This window comes from Plutella xylostella, chromosome 18 (assembly GCF_932276165.1).
Source record: "Plutella xylostella chromosome 18, ilPluXylo3.1, whole genome shotgun sequence".
Lineage (NCBI taxonomy): Eukaryota > Metazoa > Arthropoda > Insecta > Lepidoptera > Plutellidae > Plutella > Plutella xylostella.
The window spans coordinates 7414613-7428367 of record NC_063998.1 but is presented as its reverse complement, the minus strand read 5'-3'; the positions used below and the strand labels follow the sequence as shown (position 1 = coordinate 7428367).

The 13755-nt window shown below is 35.2% G+C and overlaps 1 protein-coding gene across 2 annotated transcripts; it reads left to right on the top strand.

The window, feature by feature from the left end:
* The first annotated feature begins 3619 nt into the window (after positions 1 to 3619).
* Positions 3620 to 13491, top strand: LOC105381411. Of its 2 annotated transcripts, none has more exons than XM_011551127.3 (5): positions 3620 to 3868; positions 10141 to 10214; positions 10888 to 11151; positions 12518 to 12647; positions 13292 to 13491. In XM_011551127.3, the coding sequence occupies exons 2-5, from the start codon at positions 10146 to 10148 to the stop codon at positions 13396 to 13398; spliced, it is 570 nt and encodes a 189-aa protein (XP_011549429.1). In that variant the 5' UTR covers positions 3620 to 3868; positions 10141 to 10145; the 3' UTR covers positions 13399 to 13491. The 2 variants fall into 2 exon arrangements, with proteins under 2 accessions (XP_011549429.1, XP_048483137.1); XM_048627180.1 differs by lacking the exon at positions 3620 to 3868 and adding an exon at positions 9605 to 9742.
* Positions 13492 to 13755: the final 264 nt, after the last annotated feature.

The following is a 13755-nucleotide window of genomic DNA, read 5'->3' as shown; positions in this document are numbered from 1 at the left end:
CTAATAAAGGTAGGTAAATAGTACTAACAGAATAAAAAGATCGACTAAAAGAGATTGCAATTCTAACTAGGACTAATAAATATTTTTCTTCTTCTTTTCAGCTTGCTGGTGAAAAACACTTGTCTGACCGACTAAGGTTTATCATGTTGGTGATATATTTAGCCCCTAAATGTTATTGTCGTAGCTGAAAACCCAGGGTGTGATTTTGAGATAGGATAGGTCAGTAGGTACAGCAAAAAACCTATAGGCACTTATAAGATTTCTCTGAACCAATCCAATCGTAAACAAACCGAGCCGTTGTAACGAACCCGCCGATGAACATCTATAAAAAACTTAGTAATTAACGTCTGCGAGTTTTGAAACTTTATTAATTAAAAAATCGCGCTAAGTAGATATGTAACGTCTACGGCATCCCTTAGATGGTTTTTTTATTTCCATTCCGTTGAATTCTTCATTAAATTCTATCTCCGCTTATATTCAAGTAGATATTCTTCATTGAAATGTAACCGTTTAACCCCTACCCGACAAGAGGAAACTTAGAATCAATAGAATAGCTTTATTTACACAATAGATAATAGACGGCGTTATCGCTTAGAGCGGATTTAGGGCACAGGTTTCGATTGGCTTAGTAGTCAATAGACGTACATACGGTCCCAACTCCCAGTCAGGCTCGCATCAAACATTTAGGAATGAATAAATAAGCACCTAAAATACGCATCCGAGCGAGGCAGCACTAAAGTGAAAATATTTGACAGAATGTGATAAACTCGATGTATCTGCCGCCGCCGCCGCCGCCGCCCCGCGTCTCTCGGGAAACGTGATTCAAGGTTTCCTCGAACGAATGATTCGATTTATTAATCGAAGAAAATGTCGGGAGCATTTTGGTACAGGGAATAAATACGTTTCCTAGTTGTATATTTTACGAATCTTTTGTCTTTTAACAACCGTTGTAAGCAGGACCGGACACAGGGTTTCCGGTAGGTTTCAGAGGATTTATTTAATTAACAAGTGCTTATATTATGCGTTTTTATCTTTTACTACGATTAACAGTTACATTTAGTAAGTGGATCCTGAAATTACTTTTCTTGCGATAGATTGGGCCTTCAATCAGTAGCTTGACATTAGTTCCAAGAGATTAATGATGAAACAGACCTTCTTATGCCCCAAATTTGCTGAAGCAGAATCATTGGCTGCCGGGCGCTAATCCCTTTGTTCGATTAATGTATAGTGGAATCTCATCCACAAGGTCTATAGTTGAAAACTTCGTAGTAAGTTAATAATGTAATTAAGTTATATATGAGAAACAAGCTTAAAGTCTAAATTTACTAAGTGGACGTATATATATCTACGTAATATAAGGTACTAATATTCAAACTTAAATAATTTATATTCAATGGTATATCTACCTATCCATGTATAGTCTATTTGGTTTACTTTCTATGTTATGATTATGTAGGGCAAAAAGTATTAAGGATAATCTGTATACCATACTAGTTATAAAACATTAAATGCTCCACTTTAGACTAAACCACTAAGTACAAGTCACAATCTTCAGGCAATTTCCCACATTAAACACGATTTGACTTCTCGGCTTCAGGCAATCGGATTGAGACATCGGCGGGCCTCTTATCGATTCTTAGAGCCCTCCCTTTGATTACTTCCTCAAAAATGATTTATCACCAGCTCATTCAATGAAAGGATCGAAATGATTTAATTCAACTCAAAGGATTTACAGATTGTAATGTAAAAGCTCTTATTTAATTAGTGACCTACGTATAAATGAAAACAAAGTTTAAGTATGAACTTTGGTTTTCATTAGTTCAGCCAGCCAATCTCTTTACAGACGACCAATACATAAAATTCCCAATTGAAAAAAAAACTAAATATTTGACTATAGTTGAATTTACGACGCAAGCAAATTAAAATTTGATAAGTAACGAATTTAGTTTTCACATTCACAGTGGTCGATAATACAAGTTAGTACCTATACCTAGGTAATCTAAAGTATGTTTTCATAAGAAACTATATTAAAACTGAAACGTGTTAAATGTTGACTAAAATGTTGGTAATTTCATTACGGTATTTACTCATAGTATAAAAATAATTAGTTAAATGGTTAATATTATAAACACCGAGAAAAACTAAGGGCCACAAAAACTTAGACAGTATTTAACAGACATTTAGTGCTGTCAAACGCCTACAAAATCTGTGAAATTTCGTTTTAATCACTAGTTAAACAGTGTTTAAAGTTTTTTTGTGGTAGCACAGTAAATGTCGCGCGCGAGTAGGTTTATTATCTTGTCAGCTAGGTGTCCTCAGCTGTTGCAGCGCTGTATAGCTCTCGTGACAAAGAGGCGCTCGCGTCTGCCACTTGTCGCCGGCGCTGCACAAATACTCACCGCCTCGCCTGTTGAGCAGCGCTTTAATGCTGTTATCAATATTATGTTGTACCTTTTTCTTTCTCCCAGAAATGATTATGCCAAAAATTTGGGTACCTACTTACAAAAAATAAAATGTTTTTTTTATTTGTTAGCACAAATAGATCGATAGATACAAAAATAATAATAAAATTAACAATCTTAACTTAATTAGGGGTTAGGCGGTCTTATCACTTAAAGCGATCTCTAACAAATATGGACACACTGGAGTTGTTATCGTCAAGTGTAGAATAAATTCCACCGTTTATTATTGAAGAGAGATTAAAATTGTTACCGGTCGTTAATTCTCTGTAATGCAATGATCCATATTGTTCCACGCACTAACAAACATTACCGCCATTTTTCCTAAGAATATTTCTGATGTTTAGAACAATCGGAAAACTAATGAAAATGTGCGTGGCGAATTCAACCATACGCCAGTAAATGCTTCATTAGAATAATGATAAAACAGTACAAGTGAGGTGAACAATAATGCACTTGGTATGGTACTACACTGTACTTGTTATTCTTCATGTACCATGTACTACCTGCTTATGAACTACTTACATAACGAATTAAAAATTAATTTATTATTTATCTCAAAATTGACACATAATAAATTTCTTAATTTATCGCATATGATTTGATTTATTCCGTTTCGGAAGACAATCGTTATTTTACTTGTAAAGTGCAACATAGCTTTAATTTCACATATTAAAGTTTACTGGTAACTGAAAGAAGTTCTTTATACCTACTAAGTTTAGGCATTATTAGTTTATTAACGTATAAGCCGCATTTGCAATTGAATACTTAAGATTATTAATATGACATAAAATATTTATAACATAGATCTGTGGTAGATGTAGCATGTATCCGGAACCACGAGATCAAATCTTGCGTGACGACTGTTGACCTTGGCAGCTGGTACAAATCCACTCCAAATTCAAGTTCACAGACTAACAAACAGGTGCTTCGGCCGAGAACTACGAAACTCCTCAACAAGCCACTAGTATGACACCCACTATAATCACCTTATACACTACATACTTGCAGTAGTAAGGCAGGTGCTTCGCTCGAGAACTACGAAACTCCTCTATAAGCCACTAGTATGACACCCACTATAAAAACCTCACACACCAGTAGTAAGTAGTATTACGAGTTATACCAAAAAGTCGTGCGACCTTGTCACTAACAGCTGGTGACGTAACGGAGCGTCTCCGCGCGTCCACCGGCCCGCCCGGACGTCTGCGCGCGCGCAACACAAACATTCCAAATACGAATTTTAAAACTGTGACTGTGTTTATTTTTTATGTTTCGGTGTTATGTGGCCAGTGTTGATTTACAGCAATTAGTGAATGAGCAAAAAGGATGTGACAGTTTTTCGTGATTTGACTGTTACGGAAGTTTGATTAGTGTGTGTGTGTGTGTGTGTGTTTTTTTTAAATTAAAAGGTTTGTTTTATTTTTTCACCTAAAATTATTTTGTGTTAGTTGGTACACATAATTAAACATATCATCAGACAGTAAAAAAATAAATATAAAAAAATATATCTAAGTAGGTAATATCAACTAAGATCTAGCTTATCTTCTATTTACTTACATATGCTATCTACCAAAATCCTTGACCGCATACCTACTAAACTAACTAACACACATCTATCCTTAATCATCTATGTTTCTCGTTTAACTATTCATTTGTGTCGTGAATTTTATGCACATACATGTCTGCCAAAGAACCGATAACATGTTATTTTCGAGTTTCAACTTTGAACAGATAAAACGTAGCTAGGTAGGTTCTTATTAACTCCGGCTAAGACAGGAGATCTAGGACTTTAGGACAGGAGATAGAAGCTAGGTGAGGAAGTCCGAGGACTTTCTTGTGTTGTCTCTTATATTCAATGTGTATGTTACTTATGTTTAGGAATTAGTCAATAAAGTAAGTAGATAGTAAAGTCGTTCCACACACATAATATTAAGAAGATGATATACCTATATTAGATGTCAAGTGGGTTTTATTAGGAACGTCCAAGTAATGTCCCATATACAGCACCTAGCAAACGATACAATATAACAGCTACTGCTCAAGAAATAGGAACTTAATTAAAAATATATAGTAAATGCGATCTTCAAGATCGAATAAATTAGAATTCGTTCCAATTTAGTACATAATTTATTAATATTGTATCTACATAATGAATTCATATGGCTACCTATAACTCTAATTACCACATTTTGCCTCTTTTGCCATAAATCCGATATAAATTCATTTTTTTTACTAAACAGTGCTTCTTAGCTAAGTGCATTTTTGTTCACAAAAAAAGCCATACGATCTAAGTTCCCAGAAGAAAAGTCCGTTAGTACTTACGCGGAACTAAAACTGTACAATCTAGACAAGAATGGTGAGAACACGGTAGTACAGTTGTTCGTTCCAATCTTTATATGGACATCTTATTAGCCGTGATTATTAAGCCCTGCATAGTAAACTATTTATAAAAAATATATACAGTGTGTTCGGCAGGTGGAACGACTTTTTTTGTGACAAGGGATACCTCCTACTACTTAATACATGTATAATAATATTCGTGGCAATATTTTGATATAAGTAGTGTTTCAAAAAGTGAGTTGATGTTTATATTGATATGGAATCTAAATAATATTATTAATAAATCTACCATTGTGTCTCCAAAAGTGCACAGTCATGTTATAACAAAGGTGTTACTTACTTTGATGGTGACATTAATGTGATGCATCTTTAGTGGGCCGACCCAGGGCTTAATGGATGGTGGTTGATCCTTGCCGTAAAAGTTATTATTATTATTTATGATGTTCTTATTTATGCTCTTAGATTCAGCCGACGGAATATCCATAAAATACTTAAAACTAAAAAGTTCCTACTTAACATTTATCTTTATGATGCGGCAGGTGCATCTGTGATAACAAAATTGATAGCATTGCCTGTTAAGTAAAAAAAAACTTTAAGTAGGAACCTACTTTTACATTTCTTACTTACCTAAGTACAGAAACAGTTATCAGTTTAATTTGTTGGTCTATTCATGATTATTTCTAGTGCTTACCTGCTGCTTCTAGATTTTGATTATGGATATTAGTGATATAGGTAGGTACTTACCTGAAAATATAAATTACAATATAGATAAAGATAAAATACTCTTTATTGCACACAAACAGAAACAGTACCTATCACAAACATAGATAATAAAAAAAATAGTACAATCGGCGTCCTTATTACTAAAAGTAATCTCTTTCAGACAACCACATTGAAAGGACATTAAAGTATAAAGAAAGGTACAAAACCAAAGATTATTATATTAGATTTCGTACAATAGAAGAAATTCGAACTAAAAATATTTGTCTCTTGCCGTCTTCGGTAACACATCCAGTAATCATTCTTCATTTGTGTGACCTGAATGCAGTTCATTAATATTAAGCATACAAGCACCATCGAAGTAAATGATCTTAGAAGGTCTACTGCATACTGAAGGTCTATTGGCATAGTCTACAGGGTGTTGCAAAAAGGGCATCTCTGAAATCAGAATTTGAAAATTCGCAAAAAAAAATTCATTTTCCATAGAAACTTTGTTGGTCACGTGACTTTTTACTATGGAAATTATTTTTTTTTTCGCGAATTTCCAAATTCTGATTTCAGTTTCGGGCTTAGATATACCATGCTGCACATGTAGGTTTCGGCTTAGTATACCAATTTTGCAACACCCTGTATACCCATTACTCTATCATGCGTAGGGGCATAAAACAACGCAAACTCGACTCGTGTTTCGTGTTTTAACTAGGTATATGTACCCTGCCTATTTTATGTAATTAAATAGATTTCATTACTAAAGATTTTTTGAACGATTCTTTAAACAATAATGGTACCTGAGTATTGTTAATATGTCTTATTAAGATCTTCTGTCTGATAGTACTTACCTACATGATTTTCTTTATTCATCAATGTATGGTTAATTGAATAAAAACCAACGAAAAATGGCCCCTCTGAACTAATTTTCTTTCGAATCGTCTGTCTTCGACTGCAAGGTGTATAGCATGTGCCACATACGCATTGTAAATTGTAATGCACATTAATTATGCGTGTAGTGCTTAGATTGACAATATACGAATACGATGGTGGGTCTCATACAAAAACAAAGGATAAAACAGTTCGCATTTTGTTTACGGTTTGACAAACGTTTTAAGTTAAACTTAATGACAAACATTTGATTGTACCCTTGTTATTGATTTGTGACCTTAAGGGCCTGTTCCACAATGTCTGGTTAGTGGCTACCTGTCGGATAAAATACATGCTGTCACTCTCTGTCATTATTTTTTAGACAGTGACAGTATGTATTTTATCCGACAGGTAGCCACTAACCAGACATTGTGGAACAGGCCCTAAGTATAATGAATAAGGTCGGTCTTATAAGGTCACAAATCTTCTAAACGAACTAATTCCAAATAAGAGCTCTGTGGTAAAAGTGGGGTGTTATTTGTCGAGATGTTTTTTGCACTGACACTCCATCTTCTTAGTTTATTGTTAATCTAAGGTGTAGTTGTAGTAGGTACAACCTGCAGGTGGGTAAGTGTCCTTATTGTGACGTGTACAAGAATGGGGATCGTAGACATCCGCTTTTGCAGAGACAATAGGAATATAAATGGTCGTATGTTTGTTTGAGTGTAAATTTACTGCGGAAGTGATAGTGGACGAAATATTGGGGTCATATGCATAAGTGGTACCTACCCTTATAGGCTTACTCCATAAAAGAGACCGTAACGAGTTGTTGTCGCGAGCTAGACAATTTAGTAGAAAAGATAACGAGTCTAATTTCCCACGATTTAGACTGTTTGGTTCCTATTTCAGTGTAGCTTTACCGTTTGTGATATTATTGTTATGACTCACAACTTATACAGGGTGTTGCAAAAAGTGTAGGCTTCGGTTTAGTTTAGTGTGAAATATGATGGTGTGTAACTGATTCCCATGATAAAGTAAATGTTATGCACAGAAGTATCTAATCGTAAACTGTGTGATTTATTAACCCCAGACTATAAATAAGGGTGTTATAAATTGTATTTGTCCACAATAATAATCCGAATAGGTATATCATCATATCACATAGTATACGACTGTCCAAATCAAATTCAAACTAACAAGCTACTAACTCAGTCATTCTTCATTAGCCGGCTTACTGCCAAATGAGATTAGTATAGTACCATCCTGTATAAACGAGATGACTTGTGATCCCATTGCACTGTACCTACCTAGTGCCTAGTGCATCTAACAGAATAGACCGTTATTAGAGATCCATGCCATTTAGCAGGCACTAAACTTGTAATATGTGATCGAGTGGCTACATGGACAACTGGACATTAACAGTCTATGAGCTATTGAGCTATGACTATGTAACATGGAGCATTGTGTAGTTTCAGTAGGTAAAAAGTCCACATTTCAGGATTACCAAGTCGAGATCGAGTGGCTACATGGACAACTGGACATTAACAGTCTATGAGCTATTGAGCTATGACTATGGAGCATTGTTGCTATGGTGTAGTTTCAGTAGGTAAAAAGTTCACATTTCAGGATTACCTGCCTTATAATTTATTGTACGAAGCTCTCCATACCGATTAAATTAAGGCCCTGTTTCACAATGTCTGGTTAGTGGCTGACCACTGTGAGATAAAATACATGCTGTCACTGTCAATAAAATAATAACAGAGAGTGACAGCATGTATTTTATCTCACAGGTAGCCACTAACCAGACATTGTGAAACAGGGCCTAAGTGTGATAAGATTAAAGATATAATGAATGACATAAGAATTAGTCATGTACTCTATTTAAATACAAAATTTTAGTAAGTACCTATAATGCAAGCCTACCCCGCAAGGGAGTACATTAGTACAAGGCGTGAGTGCGTGTTTTTTTTTTTTGTTTTTTACCTATAATACAAATGAGTACATAGAAAACAAGTGACTATCATAGAACCAGACTACGTTTACATTTTGTAGGTGTATGCTTTGTGCAGCTCCTGTAAAGGCCATGTTTATAGAGTTTTGATGCGCACCATTTAGCGGCGGCGGAACAAACATTAGTCAGCGACTATAGCACCTGTGCGCTTCGGTTTGGTTCACTTTAGAGGTACAATTTAGTTATTTATAACGGGCATAATGGTTGATGTTCATCGATGCTGTTTTGGTATGAATATCATACACTGGACACTGGACACTGTAGCAGCTTCACAACAGTGAAACCAAGCATACATATTATTATTATCTAATATTTCAATAAACTAACTGATGCCTCGACACTTAAACATAAGCAAATCGTGACCATCCTTTATGACCTTATTCATCGTCGGACTCCATTGAAGGATCTAATTTCTATAGAGGACATACGACGTAATGTAATTCTAATTGCTGCTAGTCCTTTTATGGAGTCCCGACCTTGGCCCGTTCGTTCACTGGTTTATTAAGAGGGTCCCTTTGGCGACCTGTGCGGAAGATTACCAACTTAATTATGCGCGTTTGCTAACGTGGCGTCACACTTATTGCTTGGTGTTAGAGTGCAGTTTTTAGTAGATGTTGTTTGTTGAAAAGCTAGTTCAACCATGTGGACCAACGAACCGTGGCGTTGCTTGTGGATGCCCGCGAGGATGGCTTGAGTAGGAAAGATGGATGCGGCAGGTTAAAGGTGAAATGTTTTTATGAAAGCTTTGCTTTCGTAAGTGCCTAAAGCTTTATGTTTAGGTTCTTAAAAGCATTTTTGGGGAAAAGCTTTCAGCCTATCCAATGTAGGTACTACAACTTACGAAGGTAATTCTTGAAGACACAATAATTGAGTCACGTAGTTATATTATAGAAGTTTTTTGTATAATCAATTAATCATATGGAAAAATGACAAAAATATGAATTTTCTATGAATGACCCACATTACTACTGTAATTTCAAACAGTTATGATACTTATTACAAAGCTTTGATAAGCTAATTTTTCTTAATAAATGTGGCATATCCAAATCCAAAATAACCTTAGTGGTTAATTCCGCCCACTTTGAGATGACACTTTCCACCTCGAGCCCCGATACAATAATGAAGGGAATAAAAAAGGCAAGGAGCGATGCTGAGGGCTCTCAGTCAGCTGGTCGAAGGTATGCAAGGAATAACATAACATGTGACGATTAGTAGCAACGCAGTCGTGAACCGTGGCAGTTATTTTTAAAATAAGTTTTTATTGTACCTACCTACCTGTAAAATTATTTTTAGAAAATTATGTGAGTGAAGTTCCTATGGTTGAACGTGGTGGGACCCAGTCAGAAATAGTTAGGTAAATATTTTACTGTAAGGATATAAATAAAAAATGAATTAACAGACGATTCAGCGAATCAATAATTATTATTGTGACGATTATTGTAAACTTTTAATGATTGCTATATTTTAATGCTGACTTTATTTACTTTTAATGTACTTAATTAAAAGTAAATAAACTTATAATATTATGTTTTCAATAATATTTCGTTTACATAAAGATCGTTTATCAGAAGAAAAATATCAAGGACCAATTTTAACATTATCCTACAAAAATATTATATTATGTTCCCAATTAATTTCCATCATTTTCCGAACGAAGAAGCGTGAAAATTAAAACCGCTCTCTCCACTCGTCGTGAGGAAAATATGAATGTTTCCGAACGTCCAATTAAAAAGAAAATTTCTGTTGTTCCAGGAGCGATGACCAGGAAGTTCCTGCTGTGTTTCCCCCTCAGGGTGGGCAACATCGTCTTCGGGTACATGCTAATTGTAAGTACTTTTTACTTTTGACGGACATACAGGAAGTGCTGTAAGTTTGTTCAGTATAATGTGTCTGTCAGTCTGTGCATAGTTACTGAAATGTAGCGAAACATACACGGTATATACACATCATCTTGGTTTTAAAATTACCTGGGTAAGTTACTTACGATTAAACGTTATAAATTACTTAGGTAAGTATGGAAATGGAAAAGCTCATATATATCGCCTTATGAAATGAGAGGCACAAGCATTCACAGATCGTGAGCATTTTGCTATTCACATCGGATCAGGCGCTCGCTATATTTTCTGTTGAGCATACGCGATGAGCTTTACAGATGTCTTGCAGTCGACTGAACATGAAAGCCAAAGTAGACTACACAGGTATATTTATAAAAAAGATCATCAACGTGTTTTTTAAAGGTGATCATAAAATACACGCTGGTACTTACAATTATCTAGACTTCTAGAGGTACACTCCCATGTTAATAGCTTTCTTAATGTTTGGTAAAATTGAGTTATGAATGAAATACTCTAGAGAAGTCTAAAGGGGATCTTATTACATGATGCTTACTAATTATTCAAAGAACTTGAAAACAAAACTACTTAACTATTAGCATAGACTAATAGCTATTAGGTAATTGCAAAGTACCATCTACTCACATCATCCTAACCATTGTTGCAGATAATATCCCTAGCAGTGATGGCGTACAATCTGTACTGCCTCGGACTCACAGTAGTGCCCCAATCAGACGACACCAGCGGCAACCAGACAACGACGACCCCTCATGAGGGCAAGTTCAGGAACTGGGAGCACCTGGAGCAACTGTTCGGGAAGGGTCAGGAGTCACTGGAGGCGGCAGTCACCATGATATACTACCTCAGTTACATTGTCATTTCGTTCTTCTTGTTTCTCTTTACGTGTTTGTTCCTGTGTGGAGCTTATAAGGTGAGTTATTTTCATTATTAAGTATACCTATAAGGTTTTTCAAATAATGTGCCATCTTGTTTCTTCAAAAGCGTTATACAAAAATCTGCCTATGCTAGACAGGCCTCTCTTAAGGAGCCCCTTATTCTGTTCTCGGCCTCATCAGACCATTTGTCTACTACTATGTATCTGTTATGTACTGTGCCTTAAAATGTAACTAAAAAACTAATAGTACATGTGTAATAAATATTAATAAAGAGTGAAACCGCTAAGTAAGTTAAAACATTTATTGTTATTTAAGTTGTTAGGTCATGTTATAAGTTTTTTGTAGGTGCCTAGCCTGGTAAAAACAATCATTTTGAAGTTGTGTGTCGACTCAATTTGTATTTTTTTGTGTCAACTGTATTTATATTTATTTAATAAAGAATTCTAAAAATCAATCAATCAATCAATCTGTTTAGTACCAGAATGAGCAGCAGTATCGCGAAGTCAAAAATTCAATCCCGAAAATCGTTGTCAAAACAAGTTCGCGATCTGCAGCCAACGATAATCTGTCCGGTTTCCGTTTACCACTTTAAAAATAACTACAATATTTGCATGATAATTTACTTACCCTGAATTTTATGGGCTTGCAATTAGTAGAAAATGTATTTCAGTAACCGTATCAAATTGAGTAATTGCTGGCTCTCCGGCCAATCTCTGCCTATGCGCCTTTTGTGCGCGCTCCCATGATTGTGTGAGGTGCATTGACTTCTTTATTGTGTTACCAAATAATGCTCATTGTCTAGTTCAATCTTAATCACTTAGATGCTCTACAAATGATATCTGAGCGAGCCAATTCTAAATTGCCTGAAACTGTTTTTTCGCTCCACAAAAATACCAACTGTTATAACATAATAGGTAGATATTAGAAGAGGGCATTTTGGGGCAAAGGTCTCAGGTTCAAAACCCAGAAGGAATCATATTGTTATAAGGACCACGCTACACTATTTCTGAGTCACTCAAATCCGCCATAAGTACCTACCTACATTTCCCCTCAGCTTTCTCGACAAACCTTTTAAACAACAAAGCTCGCTGCTAACCTCAACTCCCATAAATTAATAAAAATTATAACTATAAAATTTAAATATCTCTTCCATCTAAACGTTGTACTTGGTAGAGATTCCTTTCGAGCAATAAGACCGACCTTTTGTTTTATTTTATTTAAGTACATACTTACAAGCATCTTACAAGTTTTCATTTTGTAATGTTTTGTTTCATGGTTCAAAATAAAGAGTATTAAAGAAGTAATTAGTGTTATTAGTTGACATGAACGAAGTAATTAGTGTTAAATTCCATTTGTGTCCAAGCATAAAGAGTATTTTAACCCCGACTTCCTTTCTTCCAGGCGAACCACTGCCTGGTGTCGACATTCTTCGCGTACAGCTTCGTGCATCTGTTCCTGTCGCTGGTGCTCCTGGTGCTGGAGGCCACCTCGCGCGGGTACCTGCAGCTGGGTCTACTCCTCGCGTCTGATGGTAAGAGAGGGGATATACAGGGGGTTGCAAAAAGGGTATAGCAAGCCGAAACTCTGAAAGTCATTCTGGAAAACTTTTTCACACTATTTAGAACAAAAGACGCGCTTTCAAGAACCATCAATATCAATATACGCGCCGAAAAATACGCTAGACTGAAATGCTCTAAGAGGGGGGCAATAAGTTTGTGTGTCAGGGCGTGTTTAAGTATAGGAAGCAACGCTGACTTCATTACGTATGCAATGTGCTGGAAATGACGGAAAAACTAGAAGTATTCGTCAAAGTGACGAGCCGGAATCAGGAAGAAAGAATATCTTACAATTATAGTTGGAGAGGTTAATAATAGCCTTCACATTCATGTATTTATTAATAAATATCTTAAAATTAAGTAAATGCATTAAAATTACCTTAAAAATATTTTCATTGTGGCAGTTCTAGTTCGAGTATAAAAGTTTAAACTTAACTTTATCTTCGCAAGCTTTTTTTAATTCACATTATAAAGTAAAGTTCATTACGAGATTTTAGAATTATAACCACTAACAATGTCAAAATTTAACAAATAACTATCTTAACGTAGACAGTTTACCACATGCGACAGTTATTTTAATCATACTCGTTATTAAAATTCTCCTTTTATTCTCTTGCAGTTCTCCTAATAATTTGTTTATTCGGAGTGAAGTATCTGATGGAAGCGATCCACGCCGGCAACATATACAGCAGACCTGGAGAGGTCCTCTACAGATATGAATACTAATAATACAAGTTGTATAATCTATACTAAGTAAATTATGTACTAACTTTAAAAGTTAAGTACAAATGAGACCAATGATTTATAAGTTCGAAGATTGTTAACACTTTATGCAAGTAATTGTAAGGTCATCGACTGTTACAATTCAATTTTGTATTTATTGTTGTTATATAAGTACTTGCATATAAGCTATAATAATACGTGATATTGTACTCGCAATAACAATAAATATACAAACTTAGACCATGTAAATAAAGTTCAATAAATCATATATGAAACAAAACTCTCTTTCCATCATACTCGTATCACCCATTAGCAGCACACGTTATAAATTACATTTTTCATAATAATAAACTTTCTTTT

Bases quoted from the DNA above. Each gene is read 5' to 3' on its own strand.
- LOC105381411 (XM_011551127.3), top strand. From the start codon at position 10,146: ATGACCAGGAAGTTCCTGCTGTGTTTCCCCCTCAGGGTGGGCAACATC. The intron at 11,152-12,517 runs GTGAGTTATTTT...CCTTTCTTCCAG, and splicing joins TCCTGTGTGGAGCTTATAAG to GCGAACCACTGCCTGGTGTC. The intron at 12,648-13,291 runs GTAAGAGAGGGG...ATTCTCTTGCAG, and splicing joins TCTACTCCTCGCGTCTGATG to TTCTCCTAATAATTTGTTTA.